Raw genomic sequence first — 21,267 nt, forward strand, 5'->3', positions numbered from 1 at the left:
TAATACGAGAGGCTCTTCTCTCCACCTCTAAATTGTACATTGGTTCGCAAGCCAAGAGCGGCTTCACATTACCCAAGCTAAGGGTGAGAGCCAAGGGGAGGTGATCACTCTCGCCTCTGGTACCTACTTTGCAACTGAACACACGACTTAGCAAATTGGGTGAAACAACAAAATAATCAATAGTCGATGTCCCATAGCACGTTACAAAGGTATATTCGCCACAAAGGTCTCCCGCAACACCCCCGTTCAGCAAAACCAAATCGAGGCAATAGGTCGTCTGTAAGAGGCAAAGACTGGCATAATTGCAGCCCTTGTCCTTAGATTGCCTGGAGGGTAGCAAGTGAGACGATTCCACTACTGGAGGGACCAGATGGAAATGTTCATACAGAGCTTCGTCATTATGACCCGTCCTTGCATTAAAATCCCCCGTCACCATAAAGTGAGCTGAAGGGTACTTGGTCATCAAGTTGTTAATGTACTCCTCCATCTTAGACCATATCTCCCTAACTAGCTGTTTCCAAAATAGAGGGGGGAGATAGACGTTGATCAACACAAAGATATCAGAGCACAGCTTAAATAGTAGGGCAAAAGCAATGTCCTCCAACGCCTCCAATCTCATTGGTTGAATACCAAGTTTGGTAGAAATCAATGTAACCAAACCACCTTTTGGGCAACCACCCCTGGTGCTGGGAACGGCCTCAAGTGAATAGGCAGTGAAGCCACTCAGAGCTAGTTCCTCGCTAAGCCAGGTCTCTTGGAGCATCATGATGTTGTAATTATTAATGAATGTACGTAAGGAAAGAGGGATCAGAGTGCTTATTAGACCAGCCCGCTGTTACGAAGGGACCTTGAACTTCCTCATGAGCAGAGCTCACTAGAAATCCAAATTCCCCTAAAGACAGCAGCAGGATCTTTTGCTGGAGTTCCCCGCACGTCACCCCCAGAACATGTATAATTTTACCCTTAACTCAATAACACATACACTGAAAGTAAAATAAAGAGTGGTTTTATTAAGAGAAGGAACAAGGAAAAATATTGCAGTTTACAATTGCAGTTAACAATGAGTAGTTTTCTAACTATTATTCATTCATTCATTCAGCAACACTGGATAGACTAAAGCAAAGAGACTAGCCCTATAAACACTTTCACATTAAGCTCACCCACACAGAAAGAAAGAAAAAAGGAAAGAAAAAGGCCCAGATAGTTGCATATACCTTTCCTGGAGAGTTGCTGCAAGCCTAAAGCTGAGAGAGAGAGACTTTCGTATGTAGCCCAATGAGCAAAAGCTCCACCCTTTGTAACCAGCGCCAGATCTGAAAGTTCTCACCCAAATCCATAGCTCTGAAATTGTCCCAAAGATGCTAGCGTACGTTGATAAGAAAAGCAGTTGTTGCAGCCCCCTAAAAGATGAACTGAACTCCCCTTCTCACTCCTCATGTTTTATACCTTTTCCTAACTAAACTGACCCCAAAGTAAACCCAAAGTAAATGTGATCAGGAAGGTGGGAACCCACTCATTTCCTGATAAGTTCCCGGATGATAGGTGTGATCTCCCTGCTGTAGATTCCTGATGATTCCTCAAGGTTAAGATTATCATAATCCTTGTGTAAAACAGTTTCTTTGTTTGACACGAGTTTAATAATAATAATAAAATTTATTTTTAGGCCGCCTATCCTGTCTTCTCCAAAGGCTTAGAAATGCACAACACCTCCTAGTTTGAAAGGAGCCATTCTGTTTCCTCGTGATGGCCTAGATTATCAAAAACATTTCCTTTGTTTGAAAGGAGCGCCTATTCTTACTGGGTGACAAATCCCAAATTTCCATGAGTCAGGAAGTCTATACCTTCAGGCATTGCAAGATATGTACTCAGAGGTCACAGAGGGGCTGTTTCCCAGGAATCTTTGCTGTTGCAGGCCTTTTCAAACTCTGGTGCACTGAGATGAATCAAAGATTAAAAATTCCCAATATTTGATACCTCATAACACCGCCACATTCCAGGAGCTTATTGATAAATGGTCGTCCGGCAGTGATGCCTTGTGTCAAATGGAGGAACAGGGCAAATTGCCTACAACTGCAGGGTTAGCCACACCGTTTCTGGGGGGAAATTGAAGAGTACCTAGCAGTGAAGGGTTATCCAGCACATCACAGTGCAAGTTGGTTGTGCCGGAGGAGAGTCCCCGAGGGGCATGATCTTTTAAGACCTTCCCTTTACTCTGCATTTTGTTTGTATTGGCAGGAGTATGCTCACATCCCTTGTTGAGTATGTCTCTGCCCTTCTGTGTCTCATTTACTTCCTCGCATGGCAGAATCTCGTCCACCGTAGGGCTCCACAGGCTAACATTGGAAATGATTCTGGTAGTAAACTTCTTTGATTGGTTGGGAGGGGGAGTTAGAATTTCTGGGCCACCCTGCTCCCAGTCCTCCAAACGTCTCATTTCCAGCCAGGATGATGATTTATGCGTTAGGATAGGAGGGCTGTTAACTAGGTTGCTCTCCAAAGGACTCAGTAAATCAGAGTAATCAAGTTTGCTCATAGAAGAATTGAGTTCCGCAGCAACCTGAAGACTAGGAGGGCCATGTGTCCTTCTTAGCCTACCCCCTGGAGACATTGGGCTGATTTTATTGTGAAATGATGAAGAGTTCTCTGCCTCCCAGTGGACTTGGTGCTTGTGTGACTCCTTAACATCTTGAGAAAATGAGAGCAGTAGAGATTTTAAAAGATCTAGTCTCAGTATTATATCCGTTTGGGCTTCTGCTGGAAAAGCCCCGAAAGAGTCAAGTAGCCTGCACTCCTCCATGTCGAAGAAGTCCTTATCCAAAAAAACAAAAGACCCTTGAGCGAGTTCATCGGCATTAATGTGCTCCGTGCACTCAAATTCATCTCTCTCCTTATGCACAGGTGCAGTAGACTCTTTAATTACAGACTCAAACCAGTGCCTAGATGATTCCTCGACCCCACTGGGGTTCAGGCGGTTGCATAGGTGGTATATCAAGGAGGAGGGAGGTGCCACATTTTCAAAGACTCTTAGCACCTTAATATTGTGACTGTTGAGAGCTTCCCTGCAAACGTATAGTTCATTTGCTACACTGCGCTCTCTAAAAGTGATCATTGCCCGTCCGGTGGCCCTGGAAAAGTAGAGGTATTCAACACACTCTATGTCGTAGACAGATAAGGTGCTCAAAGGGGTCCCCTTCAAAAGTTTTAGGAGGTATAGTTTCCGCTGCTTCTGTGAAAGGAGGCCCCTGGGTTTAGGATAATCATAAAATGCCAATTTCTTGCAATTTAGTGTTAAATTCCAGTTGTTAAAATTATAGGGCCTCTTCTGGCCAAGATTTGCTTCTGGAGGAAAATTAGACCTTAGAGCCCTGTTATTAGTTTCATCGGCCAAAGTCTGAAGGAGGGGCGGGTGATGGAAAACTGCACCAGCTGGGTTCAAGACTTGCAGGGTCACAGATTCCTTAGTTCTATCCTTCTTGCAAGGAGATGTGTTACTCCGAGGTGCCACTGTTGGGGAAGGGCCCACATCGAGATGTCTGAAGAGTTTGCCAAACTGCATTTTCCTATACTTGGGGGCCTTTGGATTATTTATGTTTTTGCTCTTCTTGGTTTTATTAGCCACTTTTTTGGGGTGGCTTCTCTTGGTCCCCCTAGAATTTGGAACCTTAACATTCTGTATGTGGGGCTTAATCTTACTTGGTTGGGTTGCCATCCTCACTTTGGGCAGTTCGTGAAGTACTTCCAATGTAATTTCAGCAACAGTCGTTAGTAGGTTATTACTCTTACCCAGGAAGGATCTGATGTGTTCAATTTCCCTCATAATCAAAGAAAGCCAACCCTGAATTGAGAATCCTTCGGAAGTGGATATATCTAGTTGGTTAGAAGACCCTTGGGTAATTTCATCACTCTCATGCAGGGCCCACTTTAAAATTTGCTGTAACAGTGGGTCAGATGACAAATTTCCTTGGGTGCTTTGCCTTTCTTGAACAAATGCATTGGGGGGCACAGGGCGACTAGCTGCTTCCGCAAGTGAGAGCTCACAAGCCAGGTTAGGGGTGTTATCATTGCCCTTTAAATCAGGGAAATCACCCTTCCAACCAAGAGTCCAGTCATGGCTTGTACACTGTTCCTCCTCCATATTCTCTAGTTCTCCACAAAAATCTGCGTAATCTTCATCTGGGTGTCTCTCTCTTGTACAGATGCATTCTGGGGGCAGGGGGAATTTCCCAAGGCCTTATAACCAGTTCTGGTAAGTACCATGCCTTATGCCTTGTTAATCTTTTAGCAATTTCCCTAGCAGGATATACTAAGGAGGAGGCAGCACTCTGGTCCTGGAAACTAGAAAAGTACAGAGGGACTAGGAAAGCTCCATTGTGGCCCAGGGGTGAAATAAGACACAGACACAATATATATTTGGGTTAAATAACGGGCCACTTTATTAACCAAATTCACATTGCATAATGAACCTACAGAGGGGAACATAAGTGCGGGATTCTCCTGGTGAGTAAGGTAAAGCCTGCTTGCAGCTATTGGGGCGATTCAACCCCTGCCAGGCAAGGGGCTGCCAATCTGCCAACCCCTTGCCCTGACCACACCCATAGGGTGTGTAGGAAGGCCAACCTGGGTCACCGCCTGTCCCCTGTGCCCTGAAACTCTGAGTGGATGAGACATGTTGGCCCCAAAGGTGACCCGTATCCTGCCCTCGGGCCATATAACCCTGAGCTGCAGGCCTCCGGAACCGCCTATCACCTCCAAAGGTGCCTAAAGGTGTCACCTAGCTGCCCTTCACCGTTAAAGAGGTGGGTGAGGGGCCGGCGTGAGCTTAAATAGGCTCAGCCGCCCGTCATCCATGGCGCACCTTGATGGCGTCATGCCAGTCCTGGCGCGCCTGCCCTTCCTCTCAATGGCAGCTAGGGATTCACCCCAGGCCGCAAATCTCACCCCGCAGCCGGTAAGTACCGTGCGGAGCGGGGAGTTCTCAAAGAAACTGCTTATAACTGGCTGAGTGTATTTTTCTTCCTTATTTATGTGGCTCAGAATAGTTGCCCTCTAACTAGCCCCTGAAGCTGTCTTATTTTCTTGTTTTTTTTCATGCAAAAGGGTGTCTCTCGAGATAAAGAACCAGCCGGGGAGTTTTAAAGGAGAGAGTGGGAGAGAGATTTTCCAAAAGGAAGCAGAGCGAGTATAAAGTTTGAACTCTCTGGCTATCAAGTGGAGGGCATTCTTCGCCACTAAACAAACACTGGTAGGCAGTTGAAAGATTAAATAGTCGAGCCCGGTACGGCAATATTGTGCTAAGACGATACACACAAGGAGAATTAGATAAATACTCAGCTGGAAAAGGAGCTTGGCCGGGGAGCTGCCGACGCCATCAATCTCTCAACCGGCTAGCCAATGTGAGTATAGTGAGTGCTTTAGAAAGGGTAAGGGATAACTTAGGGTACATATTTTTTCAGTTCAATTTAAGTTATCTCTTTATTGCACCCTTTAGCGATAAGCAACCAATCTTGCTCTACTCATTATAACTGAAGAATAAACAAATTCTCCTACAGGGCTGTATGCACCTGCCCCAGTTTTGTCCATAGTGTTTTACTACATAAGGCTTTGCATTTTAATATTTATAGCTGTATTCTGTTTTCTGTGTCTCTCTTTATTATACTAGTACTTTGTCATGTGTGTGTGTGCATGCGTGTAAACCTTGTTTTTTTTTTTCAATTAATTTTCATTCCAATTTTCAAAACCAAAACAATACAAAAAGAAAACAACACAAATCAATAACTAGTACAATACAAAAAGAAATATATATATATATATATATATATATAAAAAGAAAGAATATTGACTTCCGATTTGTCATAGTTCAGCTATAAACCTATAATATATAACAAACCTATCTCTTAATAGATTATAAAATCACCTTCCTCCAACGGTTATCTTAGTTGGTTTCAAATCTGATTAACATCATATCATTTTAATCTTCCACAAAAAGTCAAAGAGAAGTTTCCAATCCTTGAGATATATGTCAATCAATTTTTTTTCTAAATAAACATGTCAATTAATCCAACTCATCAAATCTACTAAGTCCAGTAATTTTAAATCGCTCTTCTGTCATTATCCATATTGGGTCCATCTTCCATCTTCCATCTTTACGCACCCAAAAATCTTGCTGTCATAGTCATATAATAAAAGTCTGATAGGAATTTCCTCCATCACAGATATTTTCTTGCCATCAAATCCAAACGTATCACTGAAGTATTGTTGCAAAGCCGCATCTCTGTTCCTCTTTTCCACATGATACACTAGTACATCTCTTGAAGGTTTTTCCATTGACACAAAACAGGGATTAATTCTGTTAACTTTCTCCATTTCAAGTTCCATCAAATCCTTCCAGTCCAAGAATTTTTTTGAACCGATAATATCTTTATCTCCAATCTCTTCAATTCCTTCAGGGACAGCGCTGAATTCCAAACTGTAATATTTGTCTCCAGGATCCATCACAGCCAGAAAATCCAAATCTTTTTTCATGTCCATAATTAAGCCAATCTCCATAGTTTGAACCTTGCCTTTAATTTCTCTTTCATACTTTTTTTGTTTTCCAGATCTATCTTTATTCTCCTTTCTCATAGAATCCTGAGTTTCTTTCAGCTCCTGTCTCATTTCGTGAAATTCAATTCTCCACGCTAGTCTATTATTTCTCAGTTCTTGTTTTATTGAGTTAATCCCATTCATTATTTTCTGAAACATGTCTAGAGATAAAGTCCCTTCTTGTACATCCATGATCTTCTTAATTGTCATTCTTAAAGCCAAAGGAACAAAACTCCTTCAATTTTCAATGTCCCAAACAAAGAGCAGCTTATTTCTTTAACCAGTTACAAAGGAGTTAATCTTTCCAACAAACTAACGTCACACGCTAGACAGCCCTTATCTCTTATCTGCCCGGAAGTGTAAGAACGGCTTTAGTTCACAGCGTCGAAATAGCTAGTAGCAGACAGAATGAGCAGATTCGTCAAAAAAAAAGTAGATCAGGAAAAATAGTCCCAGCCATACATCAAAAAGATTTCTTATCTCTTCCAATCAGAAATCTCTCGTCCGTTGTAACCTTTAAAATGCTATTTTCCATGTCAGCTTTTTGCAATAATAAAAAAAGATAAGCTATTTATATTTTCTTCCCCCTTAGTTCCGTGAATAAAAAAAGGAAAGTCTTACCTCACCTAGGTTATCTCAATTGCTGCTACTTTGACAAATCTCTTTAGCTGTATAGATAAGAAAATGATGAATGTAGACAGGAGGATGTTTGCCTGTTAGTCCGTATAAAAAAAAACGGGTCACTTATCCAGCTGAGCTAGCATAAAAATCCTCGCTCTGTCTGAGCTGCTGGAAGACAGACAATTCTGACGAATTCCAGACTCCAACAATCAAAACAAAGCTATGTGGGAAATCTCACGTTTCTTCTTTAACCGGAAGAAATTATTCCCAGTCAGAAAAGAGCCTTCTGACTGAATTTAAACTGGATAAGTTTCATCCAAGACGGAGCTCGTCTCAGAGGCTGCACAGGCGTAGGGATCCTCCTGGGAAGTCCATGCGTGTAAACCTTGTGAAGAGGAGTACATTGTACACACAGTCCACTACAGGAATGTGAAGGCCCGGGAAAAAAATGGAAAAGTTCTGAGGAAAAAAGATTCCCCCTCCCTTTCTAAATTCTTCTGAAAACAAATCAAAAAAGGCTTTGAGAAAAAAACTGGGGAAATGCCCCCTATTTTTCTGGTTCTTTTTCCCCAGGCCTTCACATCTCTAGTCCAGCACATTGTCAGTGCACACATACTGTGACCTAGGCTTTAGCAGTTAGCACTAGAAGCCTGATGAGGCATCAATGAAGCAGCCGTGGTATCAGCACAGGCCGAGTTGGCAGAGGTGCTGCCGGCACCAGCATGAGCAGCACCCGTGGCCAGACTCTCCCCCCTTCCTTGTGTGCCTGGAGATGACTACAATCCCCTTGCTGCTGCTTACTCCGTTTGGTGGCACTTGATTACGCTCACACTCCTGGTGTATGAATTAAGAGGCGTGCCTTGGCAGGCAATGGTTAAGGTGAACTAGTTTTCATCCGCAAGGCAGGTTCTACTTCAGAGGCATAAATGCTGTTCAAAAACACTGTCTGTCAAATCAAAACCAAGAAATCATTATGCTGTTTGGTCAGAGCTTGGAAGTAATTCATTAATGGTTTGAGGAACGAGTGGGTAATTCCTTTACATTTTGATTGTAATAGAACTAGGAGTAATTTTATTACTTTTGTGGAGTAATTGTAATGTTTCCAGCATTACCTTTGGGCATTACTTGGGGGGGGAAGCAGGGGAAGTCATCTGCTCCTCTGATTTGTGGATGAAAATCATGTGCCTCAAACTGGGCTTCTGTGCAGCATTGCTCTTCCCTCATGCTCTGTGGGTAAGAGGTGAAGAGGGAGGAGGTGGAGAGTGAGACAGGGTGGAGCGGAGAAAACAATTGTTTCTAAAATTGGATGGTGGTGGTGAAGAATGGAGTGGAGGAAAAAGGAGCCAGAGGGCAAGATCATTGATAAAGGAGGAGAAGGAGGCAGCAGCAGAATGGAGATAAAGAACTGTGGTGAAAGATGACGTGTGTGTGTGAATATTGTGTTTGCACTTGGCACACAAAGTGGCCTCCACCACCCTCTCTGGGTGGTGAGGCGGCAGCAGAATGGAGATAAAGAACTGTGGAGGTGAAAGATGACGTGTGTGTGTGAATATTGTGTTTGCACTTGGCAAACAAAGTGGCCTCCACCACCCTCTCTGGCTACTGTGCTGCATTTGCAGTATTTTAACTTTTTTGCATCTTAGGGGAAAATGTTTGCTTGGGTGAGTGTCCCTTAGTTGGTGGCAGGGCAAGGTCCTGGGGGTGGTTAAGTGAGAGAGATTATGTTTGCTGGTTGAGTGTGTGTGTGTGTGTGGGGTTTGCACTTGGTTTGACATGCAAAGATCTGAGTTGTGGCCTCTGCTTCCCTCCCCACCTCCCTTACCAGCGGGGAGACCACCATTGCTATCTTGTGAATAAAAAGAATTATTCTACTACCTCTGCATGTGTGTGTTTATTTTTAATGTTGTTTTAGGCTACTTAGATGTGCAGCAGCCAAGGCCAGCACCTTGAAGGTGTTTTTTTTTTTAAGTAACTAAAATGTGATTGTAGTGATTACTTTTGAGAAAAAGTAAAGCAATCAGTTACTTTCAGAGCAATTGCAATTGTAACGGTAATTACTACATTTTTGGGCCATGTAATTGTAACTGTAATTTATTACTTTTAAAAAGTAATTTTCCAAGTTCTGTGTTTGGTGTCCCTTTATTGTGTATACCATGTGTCCCGATGCCATGTCATTCATATTCAGAGCTTGGAAAAGTTACTTTTTTGAACTACAACTCCCATCAGCCCAATCCAGTGGTCATGCTGGCTGGAGTTGTAGTTCAAAATAGTAACTTTTCCAAGCTCTGTTCATATTATGAAACAAGCTGGATAGCTAGATCTTTTCAGTGGTTTTCTTTTGTGGGAAGATAGACTGTAGTTATCCTTCAAGTGGGCAGGCCCTCTATGGTTTCCTACCTGCAAGGTCTGTTGACAGATTTTAAGTTATCATTAGCTGTACCCCTACCTGAGCTATGCATCCTTAGTTTCATAAGTTCTGTTTTTGTCTTGTTAACTATCATGTGTTTTCTTTTGTATTTGGGAGAAGTTGTAATGTTTTAGTTGTTTAAAATATATTTTATTTGTTTGTTTGTTTGTTTATTAAAATATCCTGCCCTTCCTCCCAGATGATGTTCAGGACAGCAAACAAAACACTAAAAACACTCTAAAACATCTTGAAAATAGACTTTAAAATATATTGAAACAAAACATCTTTAAATACATATGAAACAAAAATGTTTAAAAACATATTTAAACAAAACATATTTAAAAACATCTTTTTAAAAAAAAGCGTTAAAAACATCTTAAAAAGCAATTCCAACACAGATGCAGCCTGGGTCTCCACTTGAAAGGCTTGTTGAAAGAGGAAGGTCTTCAGTAGGTGCTGAAAAGATAGCAGCTGGCTCCTGTCTATTATTTAAGGGGAGGGAATTCCAAAGGGTAGGTGCCACAACCCTAAAGGTCCGCTTCCTATGTTGTGCAGAACAGACCTCCCGATAAGATGGTATCTGCAGGAGGCCCTCCCCTGCAGAGCGCAGTGATCAACTGGGTATATAAAGGATGACAATCTTTCAGGTATCCTGGTCCCGAGCTTTATACAGCTTTGTACACCAAAACCAGAACTTTGAACGTGGCCCGATAGCTATTGGGCAGCCAGTGCAATTCTTTCAGCAGTGGAGTGACATGTTAGCATTACCCTGCCCCGGTGAGCAGTCATGCCGTCACATTTTGCACCAGCTGCAGCTTCTGGACTAATCTCAAGGGTAGCCCCACACAGATCATATTAAAGTAATCCAGCCTGGAGGTTAATGAAATGAAAAATGAAAAGGAGGGGAAAACAATGTCTGTCCCAGAACCCTTGTGTGCTCAGCTGACGTTACCTGAACAGTGTAGAACCAACCTGTGGGAATTTAGTTTGCATGGGTGGGGTGGGGAGAGTGACAGCCAAAAATATCTATTATTTTAGTTCCCTTAAAAAGATGAAGGGATTACATTTGTTAGCAGCAAGCTCAGTTCTGCTATTTCTAAAATTCGGGATGGCAACCAACTTCTAGGGTTGTGTTTTGGGTAGGAATGGGAACCGCTTGCTGCAGCCGGTCTGATTGCATTCCATTGGACTGACAGGTGGGTCCTTTCTGCTTTCGTTTGTTTTCCGCTCTATTCCACTTTTACCATTCCTTTTTTTTCTTTTACAAGAAATATATTGCACTTGTTACATCTGAGAAGGGAAGAAAAGTCTCTCTCAGTGGTAGCGTGTGTCTCCACTCAATCCTTCCTTTGCCACCTCCTCCTATCTGAATCGTATCCCCCACCTCCCAGCCATGGGAGAAAATAAGAGATTTCCCACCTACCTCTGCCTAGTCATTTTGTAAATCACCTCACACACCTATAGATATAGGAAGAGTGTGTGAGAGAGAGACTGTGGTGTGTGCAGCTAAGGAAATATGGCTTCCTTGGTGACTGAGTGCAAGTGAGCTGAAGATGGTGACAGCATTTGTGGGGAGGAAATGCAGGGAAGTTAGAGCAGGTCTTTTCAACATAATGCCATATTGTTGGACTCCAACTCTCATCAGCAATTACCAGTATGGCCAACGCTCAGGGATGATGGGAGTTGCAGTCCAACATCTGGAGAGGAGCACAATGGCTACCACTGCCCTACACTTTGGGGTAATATTTATTTATTTACAAAAAAAATACTTGTATTCTTCTACTCATATATAGACATGCAGATGTGTCTGTCTGTGTGTGTCTGTGTGTGTCATTTACAGCAATCATACATATTATACAGGCACAGGAGTGCCTGTATCTGTTGCTGAAGTGACAAAAAGTGTTCCATCCTGTGAAACTGCAATCCCCTCCCCATATGCCACTCTGCGGGTTCGCATAAGCAGAACTGACAAGAGAAATGTACAGACCCTATATTGTTGGATGCAGAAACACTTTCGTAACAAACCTGCCAATTGTCATGGAGGGAGAAAGTTAAAAAAAAAAAGGTGTAAAGAAACCAGGAAGTGGCTTGGACTTTCCCCCCAAGATGTTCTCATAAATTTTGCCCTCAAATTTTAAAATGCAGATGTAAATTACAGCACATTTAGTGGTATCATTTGATAGCCCCATCATGCGAGGTGGTTCTTTTGGTGTTTTCAAGTTAAAAACCCCAGCAGCTGAATTTTTAAAAATTTATAAAAATTAACTACAGTCAATGACTATGCACTAGAACTACAATCAAAATGGCCACTGGGAGTAAAAGGACTACAAACAAGATGGCCACCATGAAAAAGAATATGAAGCTGGATTCACGGTTCTCCCCCTATAAGCCCTAAACCCATCATGCTAGGGAGGCTTCGTTCGGTCTAAAGGTGGGGAGGTGAGATCTAAGGGTAGAGGGATTGGTGAGGAATTGGAGGCTTGGGGACAGGGTTTTAGGCAGGTTTGGCAAGCCGTGTGAGCAGAGCCCCGAGTAATATTTTTTTAAAAATGAAATCTAACAGTGGAATTGCACACATGATAGTACAGGAGTAAATCCCATTGAACTCTGCAAATAATCAAAGTATTCTTAGGAAAATGGGAAAGGATCCTATTTTCCCTCCTTTTCAAAAAGGAGGCAGATTCTGTAACACAAATTGTTTGTTACTCTGATTTAAGAATGTACCTCTGCTTTAGGAGCTGGGATAAGAAGTGGGGTAGCTGGGGGAATTGGTGTTAGGGTGAGAAGAGGGATAAGAAGGGTAGATGTTGATTGGGAATGGGTTGATGGGGTGAAAAGTGGTTTAAGAAACATGGTAGTTTGATGGGAATTAGGGTTGGCAACTAAGGGGTGGGTAAGAAGTGTAATGATAGGGGCTTGGGCTTGGGTAGTAAGTAAGTCAGGTGAGAAGCAGGGAAAGAAGTAGCTGAGGGGCGATTGTATCAAATGGCTTTATACTGCTGCTTACTCCTTGGTAAGATGAAACAACTGCAGTACATGCACAACTCCAAACACAATTTGTGTTGGTCTTTCACAGTCCAACCCACTTTGTGCATCACATGTCTTATTTCTGTTATTTGGGCTGATTGACAGTAATCACCATATGCTCAGAGGCACGTTACCAAATTCTTCCAAGGTACACAGGAAGTGGAGTGGACTGTGAAAGACCAACACATATTTGTGTTTCCATTTTTACAAAGTACAATATTTCAGAGAGGAGTTCTGGGCTCCCACTCTCCTGGCACATTCCCTATAGCTGGCCGATTTCCCTGCTTTTTGGTGTTTGTTAGAAATATATGCAGCTATAGGTATGCTCTTAAACTGGTGGGTTTTTTATTATAGGATATAAAATAAAAACCATGTAAAATGCAAATATCATCCACTAACCATAACAGAAAGATATTTTCTTAATTGCCTGCAAAAGCATAGAAAAGTTTTCAGTAGACTCTTAGAGGTTACAACAGAAGGCACCTGCCTGGTTAGGAAGGAGCACAGACTGGGAACCTGAGCTACACACTGCAAACTTATCTAGGACTATCCACAGAATCCCATCCCTCTGAATGTAAATAAATGACCTGTCCGTCTCAATACTAGAACACATGCTTTGGACACAGAAATCCCACCATTCAATCCATTGCATTTCCAGTTAACAGATACGAGGTAGTAGGGCCTGGAAAGACTTTTCTCTGCCCTGACACCTTGCAGACCACTGTCAGAGTAGATGATACTAGGCTGAGTACTTACAGAACTACAATTCCCAGAGTTCCTTAGGAAGAGGGAATGTCTGTTAAACAAGTTTTTACCTATAATGAAGATATAGACCATGGTGTCTATGTATATATTGCTTATATGTGCATAACAATGGAAAGACTTTGTCCCCACCATTTCACCTTACTACAGAGTGAGGTCTAAAATAGGTGGAATCAATATGGTTGACCAAGCTCTGTCTTTCAGTGCCCTATCAGGAGTGTTGGTGACCACTTTCACACATGTGCATGAATCAGCAACTATCAGCTCAAACTTATGGCTTCTGGACTTCAGCAGGTTGCTTGGATAGCAGAGGGGAAAGGTCTGCTGGGATCCCAATCCATTCAGGCAAGAACGCTGCCGAGGGCTTGAAGACCTTGAGGAAAGGAGAGTCAGGAAGGGTGTAGTTGGCCAAGTAGACAGTCTCCCCACCAACCAGATAGCCAGCCCAGATGCCAAAAGTGCCAATGGTCATTATTGTGTGATTGCAATGAGCCAGGAGAGCAAAATCCCTCCCTGGTGATGACTCTCGTCCATCCCCAGCAAAGTAAACATCCCCCTTGGAGGCATTAATGTTTTGCTTGCACCACTCCATCCCATTGCTGGCCACCACAAAGATGGGATTGAGGTATTTCTCTCTGAAGTAGTTCATGGCTTTCTCCAGATAGCCTCTGTCAGCCACAACACCTTTCCAGATATTGGGCATCACCCTGACATAATCCCCTCTCCGGACATGCACTCCAACATATGTCACCTCCTGGCGTTTCCCTCTCAGCTCCTGAAGGTATTGATTGGCCTCTTCTTTTACGTGGTCATGGAAGGTGAACTCCTGGAGTATCTCTTGGCGGATGTGGTGATAAAAGGTATAAGAACAAGGGTAGCCCGTCAGTCTGACATATTTGCCTTGGATATGATTATAATTCTCTGACATCCAATCATGCAGATTGTAGTTCTTCCAGTGGATCTTTTTAGCCACTTCAGCATGGATCACAGGCAAAGAGATCTGGAATATTGGTGCTAAGTACTGGTGCATGGCAGGAAGGATGTATGCTTGGTGGTTATTGATCTTGGCTAAGGCATAGAGGGTGGCGTATTCCCCCATCTGGTTCCCCAAGCGGCCAATGGAGTTCACCGTCCATATACCACTATCTGTAATCTTAGAGGGTGAACTGGATGAATTATGGGTAGTGTTAGAGAATGAGCTGGAAGAACTGGAGGAGTTGGTGAGGAAAACAGGCAGTCCCGTAAATAGGAAATTGGATGTGTCCTTCATATTGACCCTCCACCACTGGTTTGGCATCTTGTTGTACAGGTGCAAGAAGGTGGAGAGGGACATAAGTATACATAAGTATAGGAAGAATAAGAGGGCAGGTTGGCTGAAGAAATGTTTTTCTGAGAGATTCATAGCTCTGCAATTGGGGCACCTGAAGAAAGAGCAAAATGGAGTGAAAAGGCAGGTAGAGTTAACATACAGAACACAGCTATTGATGTCTGTCAGTAGGGACTTGGATTGCACTGTCACACGTTGTGCTATACATGTCTAGGCAGAAGTAAGTTCCATTGATTTCAGGGGGGCTTACTCCAAGGTAAATGTGTTTCGGATTGCAGCCTGGGTTAACAAGCCTGATAACCTATACACAAATGCCTGGGAGCATACTCAGCCCATGGTCTAAAGACTGATGATGCAGCCACCTTGCTTCAACTAAGCAAGTCTTGATCTGACCAGTCCCTGAATGGGAGATTGCCTGGAAACCCCAGTGTGTGTTGCCTTGAGCTCTGCAGGAAAAACATGAATCTTCCAACATTCAGCTTCTTTGAATGTCCACGAGTTCTAGTATTATGAGAGAGGGAGAAGAACTTTTCTCTATCTACTTTCTCAATGCCATGCATAATTTTATACACTTCTATCATGTCTCCTCTGACCCGCCTTTTCTCTAAACTAAAAAGCCCCAAATGCTGCAACCTTTCCTCGTAAGGGAGTTGCTCCATCCCCTTGATCATTCTGGTTGCCCTCTTCTGAACTTTTTCCAACTCCATAATATCCTTTTTGAGATGAGGCGACCAGAACTGTACACAGTATTCCAAATGCGGCCGCACCATAGATTTATACAACGGCATTATATCGGCTGTTTTATTTTCAATACCTTTCCTAATTATTGCTAGCATGGAATTTGCCTTTTTCACAGCTGCCGCACACTGGGTCGACATTTTCATCGTGCTGTCCACTACAACCCTGAGGTCTCTCTCCTGGTCGGTCACCGCCAGTTCAGACCCCATGAGCGTGTATGTGAAATTCAGATTTTTTGCTCCAATATGCATAATTTTACACTTGTTGATATTGAATTGCATTTGCCATTTTTCCGCCCATTCACTCAGTTTGGAGAGGTCTTTTTGGAGCTCTTTGCAATCCCTTTTTGTTTTAACAACCCTGAACAATTTAGTGTCGTCAGCAAACTTGGCCACTTCACTGCTCACTCCTAATTCTAGGTCATTAATGAACAAGTTGAAAAGTACAGGTCCCAATACCGATCCTTGAGGGACTCCACTTTCTACAGCCCTCCTTTGGGAGAACTGTCCGTTTATTCCTACTCTCTGCTTTCTGCTTCTTAACCAATTCCTTATCCACAAGAGGGCCTCTCCTCTTATTCCATGACTGCTAAGCTTCCTCAGAAGTCTTTGGTGAGGTACCTTGTCAAACGCTTTTTGAAAGTCTAAGTACACTATGTCCACTGGATCACCTCTATCTATATGCTTGTTGACACTCTCAAATAATTCTAATAGGTTACTGAGACAGGACTTTCCCTTGCAGAAGCCATGCTGGCTCTGCTTCAGCAAGGCTTGTTCTTCTATGTGCTTAGTTAATCTAGCTTGCATAATACTTTCTACCAGTTTTCCAGGGACAGAAGTTAAGCTAACTGGCCTGTAATTTCCGGGATCCCCTCTGGATCCCTTTTTGAATATTGGCGTTACATTTGCCACTTTCCAGTCCTCAGACACGGAGGAGGACCCAAAGGACAAGTTACATATTTTAGTTAGCAGATCACAGGATAATGTGCAACACTCAAAAACATGTTGCGGGTTCCCACAGTCTTGAAGAAAGAAATGAATGGAATTTATATGATGGAGTTTATATTATGCAACTGCACAACACAGGATGTGGCAATGTATGTGGTAAAATGTAGACAACAGAAGAAGTGTCCCAAGAATTCTTGAAAACCAAACATTTTCCCAGCCATACTGTGACTGTGTCCCTAAAAAGCCCAGATATATTTTCCATCCTAAACAGAATATATGTATAGAATTTGTAGGATGTTTAATGGAGCAGTAGGAGGAGATTCGTACAGATTCATATGCAAACTCCCCATTCAAGCAGTTAATTTTACTAATTTCATTTGTCCCCAGAATTCCTTTAACAAATCTTTCTTACTTGAACTTTGATTGGTTCTGCATGTCTTAGCAAATAAAATTCTAGTTATTGTAAGAATATACAGTACCTATTCTTATTTCTCCTATGAAATCCATTTATTTATATAATTCAATAAACACACTGCTAGCTCTAGTGGCAAATCGGCCTGAACTATTTCTGTTATTAGGGTTGTTATCAACTTCCAGGATTTTTTTTTGCCTTTTGGCATTCCCACCACATGTGTATAAATTCTCCCTTTGTTTTCCCCTGTATCCAACACTTGCTGATTATACATTTTCAACATTTCCCATGCACTTATATGCAACATATTTTCTTTACACATTACTATGTTTGCAGATTTAGAATGTTTGCCGAGTATGTGCTTCCACATTTCTTCAGGAACTTCACAATTCGAATCCTTTCTCTGTTTCTTTATATATGCAGCTTTACCTTGTTTTTGCAAATTTATCACAATCTTGTGCATTTTTTACATTAATTTAGCCTCAAAATTAGTCTTTCTTTCTAAGCCTCTTTTATATATTTGCATAATAAAAAAATCTTAACTGTAACTGATGAAAACCAGGAGGCCTCCTCTTGCATTTTCTCACGCCTTTGTTCTTAAGATAGCATTCTGCCACTTTTAACCATATCCTGGTGCATTGCTATCCCATCCGTTCCCATGGCTCAACATTTCCTAGGTGACCATCTAAATTAAACCTTCATCCTTGATTACTGAAATCAGTGGAGATTTACAATGTCATTGTTTTGTTAACAGTACATTCCCCTCTTTATTTTTAATTTTTCTTTCTTCATTATAGTCATTTCCACTTTTGTGCTGTGTCTGCTGCCAGGAAGAAAGGGGAATCCTCTCTCTTTCTGTTGAACTCCTGCCCAATCCATAAATGTTTGCTTGCTTCATTGTAGTTCTTGATATAATTTTCTATGCTATTCATCCATCCATTCCACAGCAACAAATTCAGCTTTTTCCCCCATGTTCCATTTGTAATGTTGGGGAGAGGTGACAGTCCTTTGCTTCCCTATTCTCTCCCACCTAGAGTTGCTTCTTGCATTTGTTTTGCTGTCTCTCTCTCACACACAGACACACATACAAAGCAAAGAGATGCCCAGCATTGCTCCTTACCTGCTCACAGTGAAGGATTAACTTGAACCTGTGAGCTGCAGCCAGTCTCTGAAGGTGTTCCTGGACATCTGGGCAGGACTCAAGAAAAATTAAGATAATGTAGTTTGCTTCTATGTACCTGCTGGTGGAACTTGCCCATTCTGGATTATAAGAAGGAAGGGCTGCAGATCCCCAAAGGCTGACTGACATTTAAACAAGATTTTTAAAAGGAGGTTAGTTTTTTTGAACAGACCTATCATGAAACTCATGCAGATCATAATATGACAATCTTATATGCCAGTTTTTCATGCTGTATATATGCCTTGGACTTTATAACTGCCTGTGGCTCATTAGCCACTAGTTTTCCGGATGAACTTGAAGCAAAAAAAAAAAAAACCCTCTACTTATTATATTATTACATCTCACAAATAGTATACAAGTTGTATATAACTGCCTAAAAGCATCTTTTAAACTGTCAAGTGACCTTAAGACAGTGTTGTGAGTTTTCTGCAATTCCATACAAGCTTGGAATTTGGTACTGGGTGAAAAATTTTGAATTCTGAGAAACTCCAACTTTGTTTTAGAAAATGAAGCAAGTTCTTATGGCTTTGAAGACTGAAGTGAAAATGCATGGAAAATATCTAGTGAAATCGTGAAAAGCCAGTGGAGGTAACTTGATGTAAAGGAGCACTATGCTTTTGATAGTCTAGTACAGGGGTGGACAGAAGGTAGATCTGGATCTACTGGTAGTTCTGTAAATGATTTGCAGTTGATCAGCAAGGATTTCCAACCACCAGCTGTTTAACAACACCAGGAACAAAATGCCGCAACTGTGCGCGCGCGCACACACACACACACACACATATGAACTGAAATGCAGGAAGTCTGGGGTAATGAGGTGTGGGGTTTTATCTGAGAGGACTGTGAGCTCCATTTAGTTCTGGTAAAACACATTTCTGGGCTCAGAATTCTATAATTCTGTATTTTGCGCCAAGACATAGGAAGATAGGAAACTAAAGGAGGGAAGAGTGCTGTTGCACTCAGATCCTGCTTGTGAGAACAGGATGCTGAACTAGATGGGCCACTGGCCTGATCCAGCAGGGCTCTTCTTATGTTCTTATACTAAGTCAGACTTTTGGCCCATATAGCTCAGTGTTGTCTACACTGCCCGGCAGCAGCTCCCCAGGGTTTCAGACAGGAGTCTCTCCCAGCCCTACATGGAGATGCTGGGGACTGAACCTGGGACCTTCTGCATGTGACGCAGATGCTCTATCACTGAGCTACAGCCCCTCCCAAACCCCCCACAAACCTACTGTCTGTATCCAGCCAAAGAATATGTATGAACAGTGCAGAAATACAATGACAATCGACAGGTCCTGTGATCTAGGAACATAGGAAGCTAATTCGGTCCAGTGTTGTATACACTGACTGGCAGTGGCTCTCCAGGGTGTCAGGCAAGAGGAGTTCCCAGTCCTACCTGGAGATACCAGGGATTAAACCTGGGACTCTCTGCAGGAAAAGCAGATGCCGTACCACTGAGCCCTTTCCAAAGACTGAGGAAAAGAAGAGAAGGGTGAGAGAGAAGAGGTGGAGGCTAAGACACTGGGTCCATACTCCCAGTGTCATGACATCCAAACCTCCCCCCTCCCATATTACTCTGAGGAAGATAGAGGCGAGGAGGAAATGTGGGATGCCCTACTCCTAGGGGGACCCTTAGCACCTCCTCCTGGGACCTCCCTGCTTGAGGATGTGACCCACTCCACCTTTCTCAGACTCGAAAGATAAGCCCCCAGTAACAGTCCCTTTGTAATGCAGAAATTGTGTTTCGATTCACATTTTGTTTTGGGAAATACGAATTTGGTAGATTCATCTTTAAATGCAAACTGAACCAAATGTCTCGCCTAGCTTTACTGCTGTGTCTCTACCCCAGCTCAGGATCCCTAAGGCAGGAAGAGAAGCAAGGAAGCTGTTGAGCCAGAAGGAGAGAAGAGCAGCCCAGCAGCCTCTTGACATGTCCTTTATTTAGATCTTGTAAATAATAAATCTGACCTACACCATATATTGTACAGATGTGTATGTTGCTCAGTCTTTTAATTTGAACTAATGAATGAATAGTAAAAATCCTTGATGATGCAGGCCTCTCAAATTCAATAAATTACTTGCACAAAAATGAATACATTTGTGAAAGCAACATACATAACTGCATAATAGCAGGGAAAATTGCTTGCACAAACATTAGCCAAAACTGCATACAAAACTGTATTTATTAGAGGAGAATGATTCACACTAAAATGCTGGTGAACTTTTGTGAGGATTTTCTTTTTTAAAATAGGAAATTGCTGCAGAATTGTGGGGCACTGAATTCACAACTGGGAAGATATGAAACTGGGAGAACCGGTATTGACACATCCTTCCCTCACTCCCCTTGGGAATAACCAGGGCCAAACAACATGTTCTGCTGTTTGTGATTCTGAAGAAGCGCACTTAACCTGCCTACTTTTATTTTGAAGGTAAAGCAGCCAAATGAGCAAATATGCTCCCAGTGTGGATCAGGACCCTGTGCTGAAAGGTACAATTGCACACAGTGCTATTTACCTTTGAAGATGAAGTCCTGTTAACCATAAACAGTCCCTTAGGGAGCAAAAAGCAGTACGGGCATTTGCTCTTGTGGCTGGAACATGGTCTGGAATCTTGATCCAGATTAGAAGCATGTTCCAGACTGGAGCCGCTTTTTCTTCAAAATAAAAATTTTTAAGGCAAAATTTACATTTGTTGTTTTGCCTTCTTTTGCTTCTGGCCCTGCCCACCACTGGCATGTGGACCCTGGAAGGCTGCCCAGAAGGAAATGTGGCCCTCAAGCTGAAAAATGCTCCCCATCCCTGCTCCAGAGAGATATCAAGGAACACTGAGCCCTTTTGTTAAGTCCCTGATCATCACCCACCAGGCTTGCAAGATCATAGTGCAATAGGCCCATCTATGCTCAATCAGGAAGAAAGCCAAACAATATTGAAATTTAATATTGTTACCAGCCCTGCCACACTTTCTCACTCTGTTCTTGCATCCCAAGCCTGTTCCACCGAAATCTCAGTCCTAAAGAGCAGGCGGCCCCCAGCTCTGGCACCTCTGCCAGAGTCCTCTGGCACCCCTCCCCACATCACAATATACACACCGCCTTTTGCCTTTCAATCTCAACCCCCACGCTCCCACCCCGGCTAAGTTTATCTTCCGCCTAACAGCTGGGAGGGCTCTTGTTACCCCAGCATTCCACCCTGGCAACAATGGAGGGGTGAGGAAGAGGAGTCAGCACTTGGCTGTTTCTATTCTCTGCCTTGCCGGTGGTGCCAG

The 21,267-nt window shown here is 42.7% G+C and overlaps 1 protein-coding gene across 1 annotated transcript; it reads right to left on the minus strand.

Moving 5' to 3' along the window:
* Positions 1-13,670: 13,670 nt before the first annotated feature.
* LOC133367518 (galactoside alpha-(1,2)-fucosyltransferase 2-like) lies at positions 13,671-18,024 on the minus strand. The gene is made up of 2 exons (XM_061591611.1): positions 17,944-18,024; positions 13,671-14,820 (listed from the first exon to the last, which is right to left on the minus strand). Exon 2 carries the CDS (start codon positions 14,799-14,801, stop codon positions 13,671-13,673), a length of 1,131 nt encoding a protein of 376 aa, XP_061447595.1. The 5' UTR covers positions 14,802-14,820; positions 17,944-18,024.
* Positions 18,025-21,267: the final 3,243 nt, after the last annotated feature.

This window comes from Rhineura floridana, chromosome 11 (assembly GCF_030035675.1).
Source record: "Rhineura floridana isolate rRhiFlo1 chromosome 11, rRhiFlo1.hap2, whole genome shotgun sequence".
Classification (NCBI taxonomy): domain Eukaryota; kingdom Metazoa; phylum Chordata; class Lepidosauria; order Squamata; family Rhineuridae; genus Rhineura; species Rhineura floridana.